The 14,456-nt window shown below is 43.0% G+C and overlaps 1 protein-coding gene across 1 annotated transcript in view; it reads left to right on the top strand.

Annotated features, from left to right (window-relative positions):
• LOC109467635 (beta-1,3-glucan-binding protein-like) overlaps positions 1–12,793 on the top strand; it is a 16,980-nt gene extending 4,187 nt beyond the window's left edge. The window contains exons 3-14 of the mRNA XM_019765672.1: positions 894–1,023; positions 1,447–1,547; positions 1,838–1,912; positions 3,093–3,153; positions 4,001–4,127; positions 5,320–5,477; positions 5,948–6,121; positions 8,670–8,747; positions 9,472–9,595; positions 10,941–11,012; positions 11,983–12,115; positions 12,491–12,793. Of these exons, the coding sequence (XP_019621231.1) occupies positions 894–1,023; positions 1,447–1,547; positions 1,838–1,912; positions 3,093–3,153; positions 4,001–4,127; positions 5,320–5,477; positions 5,948–6,121; positions 8,670–8,747; positions 9,472–9,595; positions 10,941–11,012; positions 11,983–12,115; positions 12,491–12,727 (1,470 nt within the window). The 3' untranslated portion in view covers positions 12,728–12,793. The remainder of the gene's footprint in view (positions 1–893; positions 1,024–1,446; positions 1,548–1,837; positions 1,913–3,092; positions 3,154–4,000; positions 4,128–5,319; positions 5,478–5,947; positions 6,122–8,669; positions 8,748–9,471; positions 9,596–10,940; positions 11,013–11,982; positions 12,116–12,490) is intronic.
• The last annotated feature ends 1,663 nt before the right edge of the window (positions 12,794–14,456 follow it).

The raw sequence follows: 14,456 nt of genomic DNA, 5'->3' as shown, positions 1-14,456 counted from the left end.
ACATGTGTGCACATGTCTGCAGGTATACTTATAATGTTAAAACCTGTTTGCAGGTGTGTATCTTGGCTGTTATGTTAATAAACGTTAACACCTGTTCACAGGTGCGTACCTCAGCTGTTATGTTAATACCTGTTTACAGGTACATCTGCAATGTTAAAACCTGTTCACAGGTACATATCTGGACTGTAATGTCAACACCTGTTCACAGGTGCATACCTGGGCTGCTATGTTGACCAAGAAGACGCTAGAGACTTCCCTTATGTGATGACATGGTCGGACCTGACGCCGCAAAAATGCATACGTCACTGCGCTGATCTGGGTTATGCCTACGCGGGGTTACAATACGCGGTCGAGGTAAAGGCTTCTTATTACAGAATACATGTAACATTACCATATATCATTTAGTCCATGGTTTGCTCTTCAGTACTATGTGTTACAGTTAAAAGTACTGTCCGTAGTTTGTTCCTCAGTACTGTGAGTTAGGTACTGCCCGTGGTTTGTTCCTCAGTACTATGAGTTAGGTACTGCTCGTGGTTTGTTACTCAGTACTATGAGTTAGGTACTGCCTGTGGTTTGTTCCTCAGTACTATGAGTTAGGTACTGTCCGTGGTTTGTTCCTCAGTACTATGAGTTAGGTACTGCCCGTGGTTTGTTCGTCAGTACTATGTGTTACAGTAGGTACTGCCCGTGGTTTGTTCCTCAGTACCATGAGTTAGGTACTGTCCATGCTTTGTTCCTCAGGACTGTGAGTTAGGTACTGTCCGTGGTTTGTTCCTCAATACTATGAGTTAGGTACTGTCTGTGGTTTTTTCCTCAGTACTATGAGTTAGGTACTGTCTGTGGTTTGTTCCTCAGTACTATGAGTTAGGTACTGCTCGTGGTTTGTTTCTCAGTGCTTTTGTGGAGACAGCTATGGGACCTACGGACCAGCGCCCGAGTCAGACTGCCACCACGCATGCTCAGGAGGAGGAGCGCATGCATGTGGAGGTGGCTGGAGGAACTCTGTCTGGTCCACTGGAGCAGGTAGGAGTTGTGCGATAAAGAAACAATTAATGTCACGCCATGTCACCGATCCTCTTACCTTGTGAAAGGCACTTTACATGACTTTCCTCTCGCTATCTACCTGTTAACAACCCGTCAACCCCTTCTGGAGTTATACTGATTCAAAGTTTCGGACAAAATGCCCCTGCACTTTCAGAAGATGCCCCTATAAGGCTCTAAACGAAAAAGTCTGTAACTAATTTCTTATTTAGTCCTTGACTGACCACTTTGATTTGGTGACCATAAGCAACCTCAAATAAAACGAGACCATCGCCTTGTGTTTTCATTGACAACTTTTAGTTTAATTTGAACTGCTTGATTTTATGAATTATCACGTGGTCAAGTTTTTGTCTTCCACTCGAACATAAGAAATGTGTCTCATCACACGTTCTGTTCCTGTCTCAGCTGTACTGACGGAGGACCAGCTGGAGCTCGTGTTTGAAGATAACTTTGACACCCTCGATCTCAGCAAATGGCAGCCCGAGATCACTGCTGGAGGGGGAGGGGTAAGCAATAGCTGTTGGGGAGTGGTAAGCAATTAGCTGGGGAGGGGTAAGTAATTGAGCTGGTGGAGGGGTAAGCAATAGTTGTTGGGGAGGGGTAGGTAATTAGCTGGGGGAGGGGTAAGCAATAGCTGTTGGGGGGGGTAAGTAATTAGCTGGGGGAGGGGAAAGTAATAGCTGGGTAAACAATGCATAAACAATAGCTGGTTGGGAGGGGTAAGCAATACATGTGTAGTTGGTTTAATATCTTGTGTATAATTCTAAAAAAATGACACTCTGTCAACCGTCTTTAGAATGAAGAATTTCAATTGTACCTGAACCACCCTGAGAATCTCTATGTTCGGGATGGAACGCTCTTCCTAAAACCGGTGGGTACTTGTACTTGCAAATCAATCTCTGTACATGTGTTATATCTGAATATCAAACGGTTATTTTCCAAGGTCTAAATGACTGAAAGTTGTAAGACATGAAATGTTCTTTCACAACAGATAACCTCTTTAAGCACTCACACACAAGGGTGCATAAAAGAGGTGAAGCAAGAAGAAGTCTGTATGTGATTTGGCACGATCAATGAGGAAACTATAGATGGATGGTCATGAAACATGATCTTATGGTCTTCATGAGACCTACGATTAATAGACTCTGAATGTTTGAACCAGTCAACACGTTGTTACAAGGACAATCTACAGGTGATGGAAGCTCCTCGGTTGTTGTAATTTTTGGTAAGTGCTTACGGCTGTTCCAAGATCAGGGTGTACCGTTGGGCATAAAGTTAGTCCTAGGATAATGTTTTGAACAGCTTATCCACCAAAAGCTTAAGGATTATCTGGAAAATACTTGTATGTAGATAATATGTTTTAAAAATTTCAACAGAATGCAATGAATATTTAGTGAGGATGATATAATAGTGCAGAATGTCATTGGTACACCCTGATCTTGGAATAGCCCATAGACTACAGTCTTGATTACCATTATGCAAATTAGGATCTATTTTGCATCAATCATATAAGGCCATTGCACTCTTGTGGAATCAGTTGGTAAAACAACAGTGATTAGAAACATCTGTTCATAAGGCCCTAAAGTGTACATATTTATCCTGTTGTGTAATGGCTGAAAGAAATCAGTTAAATTCTCTATCAACTACCCTACCAACAACCCTGCCAACAACCTACCAACAACCCTATCAACAACCCTGTCAACAACCCTACCAACAACCCTGCCAACAACCCTACCAACAACCCTACCAACAACCCTACCAACAACCCTACCAACAACCCTACCAACAACCCTAGCCAACAACCTACCAACAACACCCTACCAACAACCTACCAACAACCCTACCAACAGCCCTACCAACAACCTACCAACAACCCTACCAACAACCCTGCCAACAACCTACCAACAACACCCTACCAACAACCCTGCCAACAACCTACCAACAACCCTACCAACAGCCCTACCAACAACCTACCAACACCCCTACCAACAACCCTGCCAACAGAACAGTGAATTTCAGAATGAATCTTCTCCAATTTGTCCATGTGACAGACTCTGTCAGCAGGTCGGTATGGGGAGAAGTTCCTGGTAGATGGAGTTATCAACCTGCGAGGTAAGTAATGAGTGTTGTTAATGCTAGGATTATTACAACATAAACAGGAACTAGAAGTGAAATATATTGACAAAAAATTAATCATTATGATATCAGTTCTTAGGTTCACCACATTGGTGTTGATTATCTCCTACTGAAAAATGAATTAAATTTAGGTTAGGCCACACCAACTTAATTTTATGGATGACATCCGCGCGCGCATTGATGTTTGCCTGTAAAAAATAAATCACGTCCTCCAAGGCTCTGACCTGGCTCTAGGCCTTGGTAGTCCATGGCAGTTAGCGACAATATGAAGCCTATGGTAACTTTGGACAGTGGATATTCGTACAGTGCCAATTCATCAATTCCGCAAAAAAACAGCATGTGCCGGCTTGTCGTATACGTCACTATGTACTGCTGCAAATTCACAATGCTTTAGTAGCATTTTTATTTTGGGCCGGAATTTTATTTTATTCGCCCACGCGCACTAATTTGGGGGTCTTCAGAGGATGTCAAATGAAGTCGGTGTGGCCTTATTGTAACCTAAATTGGATGCATTTTCAACACCAATGTGGTGAAAAAATGAACCATCATTTTTGCAGAACAAGGATGTATGGCAATGTTGCATTGTGTTAACTTGCAACGTTGCCATACATCCTTGTTCTGCAGTTTGTGTTCTGTGAGACTAGAGGGGTCGCAAAGGAGTTACATAATGAGTAAGGAGGGTGTGAAGTCTGCCATCTTTGCCTTGTTTCTAGGAATTGAGGCAGATCAGACATACAATCTTGGGCATTCCTTTTTGCAGAGGGATGCTCCACTGCATTTAGCTAAAGGGGAAGAATATGAATATTACATTTTTTTTTGACAGAGAATATGCTGTACCTTGGTTGCTACCATGACGGGGGGAGTTTGGACTCCCGTGACTTGAGTGGGGACCGCATGACTTCTGCCGACCTGACACCAAGACTGTGCCTGGACCACTGCTCGGCGGGGGGGTGGGTAATCTGCAGTATCTCTAGCACATTGCAAAAGCAGGGAACTGATTTCACATGAATGGAAATATGAATAAGGCATCGGAATAATTCACTTTTGCAGCAATTGAAACTTGTAGCATTGACAATTAGCATGTTGGGGGTTTTTGTATAACCAATCTGGGCTTCATCCTTTTATGCCCAATATATCTATTACCTATACATGTATTTTGCTGGGCTACAGTACGACATGTCTAACATGACTTCCCAGGTGAACCAATGCTGGACTACAACTCTATAGTATGAAATTTTTACCGTAACCTGTTTTCCCTATACCCTATGCCCGGCTACAGTACGATATGTCTAATCTGTTTTCCCAGGTGCACTTATGCCCAGCTACAGCTACAAATGTACATACATGCACATTTGTATCTAACCTGCTTTCCCAGGTGCACCTATATTGGGCTACAGTATGACATGTCTAACATGATTTCCCAGGTGCACCTATGTTGGGCTACAGTACTAGTATGACATGTCTAACATGTTTTCCCAGGTGCACCTATGCTGGGCTACAGTACGTCATGTCTAACATGTTTTCCCAGGTGCACCTATGTTGGGCTACAGTACTAGTACGACATGTCTAATCTGTTTTCCCAGGTTTACCTACATGTATGCCCAGCTACAGTTTGACATACATGTACATTTGCATCTATCCTGTTTTCCCAGGTGCACCTATGCCGGGCTACAGTACGACACGTCTAACCTGTTTTCCCAGGTGCACCTATGCTGGGCTACAGTACGTCACGTCTAACATGTTTTCCCAGGTGCACCTATGCTGGGCTACAGTACGTCATGTCTAACATGTTTTCCCAGGTATACCTATGCTGGGCTACAGTACGTCACATCTAACATGTTTTCCCAGGTGCACCTATGCTGGGCTACAGTACGTCATATCTAACATGTTTTCCCAGGTGCAGCTATGCTGGGCTACAGTACGTCATGTCTAACATGTTTTCCCAGGTGCACCTATGTTGGGCTACAGTACGTCATATCTAACATGTTTTCCAAGGTGCACCTATGCTGGGCTGCAGTACGTCATGTCTAACATGTTTTCCCAGGTGCACCTATGCTGGGCTACAGTACGTCACGTCTAACATGTTTTCCCAGGTATACCTATGCTGGGCTGCAGTACGTCATGTCTAACATGTTTTCCCAGGTATACCTATGCTGGGCTGCAGTATGGCACTGAGTGTTTCTGTGGAGACAGTTTTGGTCAGTTTGGTGCTGCTCCTGAGTCGGAGTGTACCACTCCTTGTGCAGGGGACGCAGGGCAGGTGTGTGGCAATGGATGGAAAAACTCCATCTACACATCTGGTGAGTATTGTCCCCTTCAGTCTTGGGTCACACAACAAAGGCAATGCAGCAGGAAGTGTTATAAAATTGCAAATTTCTGTAATCAGCAGGACCAGAAAGTCAATAAAAAAAACACAGACAGCAAAGGTAATTAGACAGTAACTAGGAAAAAATTATGGCTTGCTAGTTTGCTAAATCTATCACTAATGACAAATTGTCAGAAGTATTGTGGAATGACGAGAGTATATTACCCTTTGATTATTCAGAGATGTCATACCCTGGATAGCAAGTACAAGTAGTATTTGTGTTGGGGAGGATTTGGACTGCTAGGTATATAGATCACCTTGCTCATGATCGATGCAGGTCAAGGTTCTGAAGTCCTAGCTAGTCACTCAAAATAACAGCAATGGAGTAGTGTGAAATTCAATATTCTGACAGATTTTTCTATGAGATACTAGTAACCTTCTGCATGCCATGTTATTTCGCCACAGCTGGTGGCAGATGTACCCTGGAAAACTGGAATGGCTGCTACATGGCGGGCTCTCCCAGTCAGCACCTGCCACCTGTGCTGTCAGCCAGGATCACCACAGCCAGGAGCTTCAGCTTCAGGTACGGCAAGGTGGAGGTACAGGCAAAGATGCCGACAGGAGACTGGATCTGGCCAGGTAAGGTGGGGTTAGGATGAAGATGTGTTCAGGTAAGGCAAGGTTAGGATAAAGATATGTTCATGTGAGGCAAGGTTAGGATGAAGATATTCAGGTGAGACAGGGTTAGGATGAAGATATGTTCATGTGAGGCAAGGTTAGGATGAAGATATGTTCATGTGAGGCAAGGTTAGGATAAAGATATGTTCATGTGAGGCAAGGTTAGGATGAAGATGTTCAGGTGAGACAGGGTTAGGATGAAGATGTTCAGGTGAGACAGGGTTAGGATGAAGATGTTCAGATGAGGCAGTGTTAGGATGAAGATGTTCAGGTGAGACAGGGTTAGGATAAAGATGTTCAGGTAAGACAGTGTTAGGATGAAGATGTTCAGGTGAGACAGGGTTAGGATAAAGATGTTCAGGTGAGGCAGGGTTAGGATGAAGATGTTCAGGTAAGACAGTGTTAGGATGAAGATGTTCAGGTGAGACAGGGTTAGGATGAAGATGTTCAGGTAAGACAGTGTTAGGATGAAGATGTTCAGGTGAGACAGGGTTAGGATGAAGATGTTCAGGTGAGACAGGGTTAGGATAAAGATGTTCAGGTGAGGCAGGGTTAGGATGAAGATGTTCAGGTGAGACAGTGTTAGGATGAAGATGTTCAGGTGAGACAGGGTTAGGATAAAGATGTTCAGGTGAGGCAGGGTTAGGATGAAGATGTTCAGGTGAGACAGTGTTAGGATGAAGATGTTCAGGTGAGACAGGGTTAGGATAAAGATGTTCAGGTGAGGCAGGGTTAGGATGAAGATGTTCAGGTGAGACAGTGTTAGGATGAAGATGTTCAGGTGAGACAGGGTTAGGATAAAGATGTTCAGGTGAGGCAGGGTTAGGATGAAGATGTTCAGGTGAGACAGTGTTAGGATGAAGATGTTCAGGTGAGACAGGGTTAGGATAAAGATGTTCAGGTGAGGCAGGGTTAGGATGAAGATGTTCAGGTGAGACAGTGTTAGGATGAAGATGTTCAGGTGAGACAGGGTTAGGATAAAGATGTTCAGGTGAGGCAGGGTTAGGATGAAGATGTTCAGGTGAGACAGTGTTAGGATGAAGATGTTCAGGTGAGACAGGGTTAGGATAAAGATGTTCAGGTGAGGCAGGGTTAGGATGAAGATGTTCAGGTGAGACAGTGTTAGGATGAAGATGTTCAGGTGAGACAGGGTTAGGATAAAGATGTTCAGGTGAGGCAGGGTTAGGATGAAGATGTTCAGGTGAGACAGTGTTAGGATGAAGATGTTCAGGTGAGACAGGGTTAGGATAAAGATGTTCAGATGAGGCAGGGTTAGGATGAAGATGTTCAGGTGAGACAGTGTTAGGATGAAGATGTTCAGGTGAGACAGGGTTAGGATAAAGATGTTCAGGTGAGGCAGGGTTAGGATGAAGATGTTCAGGTAAGACAGTGTTAGGATGAAGATGTTCAGGTGAGACAGGGTTAGGATAAAGATGTTCAGGTGAGACAGGGTTAGGATAAAGATGTTCAGATGAGGCAGTGTTAGGATGAAGATGTTCAGGTGAGACAGGGTTAGGATAAAGATGTTCAGATGAGGCAGTGTTAGGATGAAGATGTTCAGATGAGGCAGTGTTAGGATGAAGATGTTCAGGTGAGACAGTGTTAGGATGAAGATGTTCAGGTGAGACAGGGTTAGGATAAAGATGTTCAGGTGAGACAGGGTTAGGATGAAGATGTGATCAGGTGAGACAGTGTTAGGATGAAGATGTTCAGGTATTAGGATGAAGATGTGTTCAAATGAGGCAGGTTAGGATAATGATGTATTAGGTGAGACAGGGTTAGGATCAAGATGTGCACATGTGAGACAGGGTTAGGATGAAGATGTGTTCAGGTGATGCAGGGTTAGGATGATTAGTGTTCAGATGAGGCAAGGTCAGGATGGATATGTGTTCAGGTGAGACAGGATCAGGATGAAGATGTGTACAGGTGAGACAGGGTTAGGATGGAGATGTGTTCGGATGAGGAAGGGTTAGAATGAAGATGTGTTCAGGTGACACAGGATAGGATGACATATCAAAGCATTTACGGCTATCATGGGGTGTTTTTTTAATTTCTATTTTGCCCTGTCACATATTTTTTCTGAAAAAATCCGAGAAACAACAAATTAAATTTGTGTGGCCTTATGATGAAGATGTGTTCAGGTGAGACAAGGTTAGAATGAAGTTGTGTTCAGCTGAGACAGGGTTAGGATAAATATGTATTCAGGTGAGAAGCGGTTAGGATGATGTTTTCATGTGAGGCAAGGTTAATATGTAGATGTTCAGGTGAGGTAAGGTTAGGATGAAGATGTGTTCAGGTGAGGCAGGGATACGATAAAGATATGAAGAACGTCAGGATAAAGATGTTCAGGTGATGCAGGGTTATGATGAAATATGTGTTCATATGAGAAAGGGTTAGGATGAAGAGCACAACACCAAATAATAATTTCTTGAATTTTTGACATTCGTACTTTTCATGCTCAGTGACCAGTTACATTCAATTTGTTATTTTATGTTTAATTTGTCTGCAGCGATTTGGCTGCTGCCTCAGGCCTGGGTTTACGGGGATTGGCCAAAGTCAGGGGAGATTGACATCGTGGAGACAAGAGGTGGGAACCTCTGGCAACATTAAGACACACACACACACACACACACACACACAGACACACACACACACAGAGGCATACACAGATACAGACATACAGGCACACACAGACAGCCACACATGTGCACACAGACACAAACAAACACACGCACATACACAAACATACACACACACACACACATACACAGGCATACACAGATACAGACATACAGGCACACACACGGACGGACACATGTGTGCACACAGACACAGACACAAACACACACACGCACACACAGGCATACACAGATACAAACATACAGGCACACACAGACAGACACACGTGTGCACACAGACACACACACACACACACACAGGCATACACAGATACAGACATACAGGCACACACAGACAGCCACACGTGTGCACACAGACACCACAAACACAGACACAAACACACACACACACACAGACATACACAGATACAGACATACAGGCACACACAGACAGACACACGTGTGCACACAGACACAAACACGTGGCCTGTCACATTGTTTAAATTGTTGAATGTGATGTAATGCACAGTAAATATGTATTTTTATTGTCCATCATCATTGCCACTCTCATCTTTCGATGATGTGGTCCACCTCTGCTTTTAGTATAGTTATTATGGTATAAATGTGCAATAAACGTATTACAAAGGGGTATAATAAAGATACATAATATTTTTATTTGTCCGTCCGATATAGGAAACCGTAACTTGTATGCATCCTGGGGTGCCTCTCTGGGTGTTGATGTCACCACTAGCACCCTGCACTGGGGACCCAGCGGTGTCTGGCCCTATAACGGCTTCGTCAAGACAAGGGCTGAGAAGTACATGTACCTTCCCTGTGTTCTTCTTATCTACATGGGTACTGCAGCAAACCAGATACAAGTACAATTTCTGCAGTATTTAATAGTAGTATGATTAATGGGTGTCTTGTCAATGCATATAATATACAGGGATTTGTTGAATCTGTCAGATGCCCTTTCTGGTCATTTTAAGTATCTATTTTTCTGATATATTTAACTACATTTGCATTAAATGTCTTGATGCTGCGTGTCTTTAAGTCTCTTCAACAAGAAAAAATCCTATAACGGGCAACATTCACCAACTTGCAGTTTGTACCAGTGGGTTCTTTATAAGACCTCCTTACTACAGAGGATTCCGCATATTTGTATAGCCCGTTTGTCAGCGCAGTTTATACAGTTACCCGGCCTATACGATACTCCGGAATAGCCCTAATGGCGTCCCGAAGGGGAGGGGAAGGGGGATAGCAAGGAGCATAATTACACACAAGACAAACAACGCACTCACGATCTCGTATGCCACAACTTTATTCATAAAAATGTATTCACGGTACAGTACAAATGTTAAAAATCTTAACTATTTTTTAAAAATCTTTCCATGGCACAAATACTAGTACAATGAGAGTTGTTAAAAATTGATTTTCATAACGTTACAGCCGATAGAATTATACAGTCACGATCTTGCAGCCATCCAAGCAGCTCATGTTCGCCGGATCCACTCAACATGAACATTACATGATGAAATTGATGTACAAATTCATCTTTGTGACTTGACAATAAAGATTTTTGATCGAACAGTTACGCCGAAGCATAAACAAAGAGTACATCAACCGCAGGGTATCACATAATAATCAATACAAATCACAACAATTACAACAATCAAATAATACACATGATACACATATTTGTTCCACAATTATTTTTTGTGGAACTGTCGCAAGGGTCTGTGCAGCTGCCATTCGGCGCCATAAGGTGACCTCAATACGACTTTCCCCAACCGAAGTTAGGTACCCATTCACACCTGGGTGGAGTGAGGAAAGTCGTGTAAAGTGCCTCTCCCAAGGGCACAACGTTGGGGCGCATGTTCAGACATGTACCGGGTACGACTCGGAATCAAACCCGGGTCTCCCCGGTTCATAGTCGATTGCTCTAACAACTACACCACCCGACGCCACTATTACTTAAGAGTATAGTATCGGATATGGGTGTTAATTAACATATAACAATCATCATATAGTTATATGCCAAGAAGAAACTATGTCTTCTAGAAATGTTGCTGAGAGGGGACCAACTGTTCCTCTGTGGTTAAAGCCTTGTCATGATCATCATCAGTAGCCTTGTTACCAATCTCCATATTTGCTCTTGCCAGGGAGGCGCACACTGGGACGTATGGGAGTGACTTCCACAACTGGACCATGGTGTGGACTGACCAGTATCTCAAGTAAGAACACCAAATGTCCCGTTTAGACAGCTCCTGACAGTCTAGGCCACAAAAACTAGTTTCAGAAAAGCTGAATATGGCAGCGAGGCGTTATACACTTTATGAACTTTTATTCCCCATACAAAGAAAAATTGCTCATTGTATGAATTTTTGACCATCACATTGGTCTTCATGTGATGCCCTCTTGTTATAACATGGACTGAAACATGACATGTGTCAAGGTGCCTGGAAGTTGAGACCACCTGCTAGTCTGGAGAATGTTGATGGCCTGCAATGCACATAAGGTGGTTACAAGAAATTATCATATAGCCAGAAAACATCGACCAATGAAAAGGCTCCATTTCTCATTGGTTATCAGGCCGTAACCACAAAAGTGGTCGGTTATTGGAATAACCGACCACTTTTTGGACCATACCATTATACAGGGGGCAGGACACAGTAGTGTTAAGGCTCGTCATATTTGTATATTAAAAACATAAGTCTATTTTGAATTACCTATTTGAAAATACAATACAATCAAAAAGATGAAATTTAAACAGAAAAAGACTAATTAAAACTTAATTTGGACAACCCCATTAAAAGCCCTGCAGACGATCTGTTTTCTCTGTCCAAGCCACTGGTTTCACGTTACATTTTTTTTTTGGTAACAAGTTTTTTTGGTAATGGAATAATTTTTCAGCAATAGAGGAATTTCATAAAGGAATTTGTGTCAAATAACTGTGTCAGTTGGTTAGGCTATATGGTAATAACGTCTAATATCCCGCCTTATTCTCGGTGAAAATGGCGAGATAATCCCTGGTGGGGTTATCTGACAATTAACCCTTTATTATTGCCTTACATTTTTGTCATAGTTACTGTAACACGGTGATAATAACTAATGAACATGTAAGGTTTAATTATTAATCACAAATTCTCAAATGAATGGAGGATCAGTTGTTGTCATAGTTACTGTTGTCATGGTTCTGTGCAGGTTCTCTGTAGATGATGAGGTGATGCTGACAGTCTCACCACCACATGGGTTTTGGGCACTGGGAGACTTTGGTCTGCCTGACAGTGACAACCCTTGGATTGGGGCAAGCAGGCTGGCACCGTTTGATCAAGATGTACGTTTCCTCACCTGAAATCACATACCACTTACACTGGGTTTACAGATTACATACTGCTTTTACAGGTTTGCCACACACAAATGTCCTTTACCTGTCATCAGCACATTTGTTATAAATAACAACATTAACACTTCCCAAATAGCAGTTGAACTCGTTGCATTGAGTATGCATGAGAACAAGTTGGTAGGTAATGAACCTCCAACAATATAGTCTTTCCTTTCAGCATTTATTTCCTTCTCTGCCAAACACTACCGTAACATGACATTGTGATCTCAGATCTAAAAAGAGTCCTTTAGGCTATTCATGACAAATATTTCATAAAACATTGTAAATGGAATACTTTTAATTCTATAGTATTTTTTTTTCTTCCAGTTCTACTTGATAATGAATGTGGCCACTGGTGGGACGAATGGTTTCTTCATGGATGACTATGTCAACATGCCATACCCCAAGCCCTGGTCCAACTCCCAGTCCCGCTCCCAGGCCATGGAGCACTTCTGGCAGGCTCGCCACCAGTGGCTTCCCACCTGGGACCCAAACGCCAACAATGGCGAGGACGCAGCCATGCAGGTCAAGTCTGTCAAAGTGTGGAAGTTCCGAGATCTGTGACTCTGTAACATGAGCTAATACTGTTTGACACTGAGTGGTCGTCAAACAGTGCTGGCAAATAAATTGTGAAAAGTACAAGTGTTGGTATTTTGTTTTTTTGTGCTTTCCCTTATGTACCTGCATGACTGGAGTACAGGACCTGTGTGGATTGAGTTGAGGGAGAGACGTGTTTGCATGTGGATGGGTCAAATTAAAGGGGACAGATGCACCAGGGACAGACATGTTGGCTCCAGCATGTGGCTAGTTATTCAGGGACAGATGTTTGCCTGTATGTGGCAGGTGTTCAGTACCAAGGACAGATGTTTGCCTGTGTGTGACATGTGTTCAGTACCAGGGACAGATGTTTGCCTGTATGTGGCAGGTGTTCAGTACCAAGGACAGATGTTTGCCTGTGTGTGACAGGTGTTCAGTACCAAGAACAGATGTTTGCCTGTGTGTGACAGGTGTTCAGTACCAGGGACAGATGTTTGCCTGGTGTGACAGGTGTTCAGTACCAGGGACAGATGTTTGCCTGTGTGTGACATGTGTTCAGTACCAAGAACAGATGTTTGCCTGTGTGTGACAGGTGTTCAGTACCAGGGACAGATGTTTGCCTGGTGTGACAGGTGTTCAGTACCAAGGACAGATGTTTGCCTGTGTGTGACAGGTGTTCAGTACCAAGAACAGATGTTTGGGTGTATGTGACAGGTGTTCAGTACCAAGGACAGATGTTTGCCTGTATGTGACAGGTGTTCAGTACCAAGGACAGATGTTTGCCTGTGTGTGACAGGTGTTCAGTACCAAGAACAGATGTTTGACTGTGTGTGACAGGTGTTCAGTACCAAGGACAGATGTTTGCCTGTATGTGACAGGTGTTCAGTACGAAGGACAGATGTTTGCCTGGTGTGACAGGTGTTCAGTACCAAGGACAGATGTTTGCCTGTATGTGACAGGTGTTCAGTACCACAGACAGATGGTCTGTGTACGTGGAAGGTCTTTATTACCAGGGACAGATGTGTTGACGTGTGTGTGTGTGTTCAGTACCAGATTTTTTAATCATTCTTTAGTCATATGCACCAAACACAGAAACACACAGACACACCACACAGACACACACACACAGACTTCACACACTGAATCTAAAATCCTGGATACTTGTGGCTGACTGGTGATGACACTCACACACACAAACTTGTTTTGGACCTCCCTACAAATTTCAAGATTTTCTTAGAATTTCCCTACAAATTTCAAGATTTTCTTAGAAATTTCTTGGATAGCCACCCCAAACACATTTTTACCTTTAAAGTCATGATAAAATAGTTTCTCTTGCATCATTAAGCACTACGTAAACATTAATATACTACAGTATATTTGCCACTACTTATCATCATCTTGTCATGCTGATTGCATGGAAGTGCATATCGGTAACTATCTTTGTCTACCTGTCCTATCCTCACATTTAGTTTTACTGTCGTTGGCTGTTTTTGTACTGGTAGACCATCTGCAGCATTTTCCGTGTCTCCTGGTATGTTGTCAGTAACTGGTGGGCAATTTTACTGAATCAGATACAGTAGTGCCTGGTATCTAATGTTACATAGTAGTTAAAATGACTTGCTGAATGAGTCTGCAATGCTAGCTCAAAGGGACATTTTCATCTGGTATGCAGCCTGTCTCCTCTCAATTACTACACAGTTTTGAGGAAAGAAACTCAGGCGAAGTATATGCTTGATTCTGTGGTGATTTTGAAATG

This window comes from Branchiostoma belcheri, unplaced genomic scaffold (assembly GCF_001625305.1).
Source record: "Branchiostoma belcheri isolate BF01 breed outbred unplaced genomic scaffold, Haploidv18h27 scaffold185, whole genome shotgun sequence".
Classification (NCBI taxonomy): Eukaryota; Metazoa; Chordata; class Leptocardii; order Amphioxiformes; family Branchiostomatidae; genus Branchiostoma; species Branchiostoma belcheri.
This window is presented reverse-complemented; position numbering and strand designations above follow the sequence as displayed.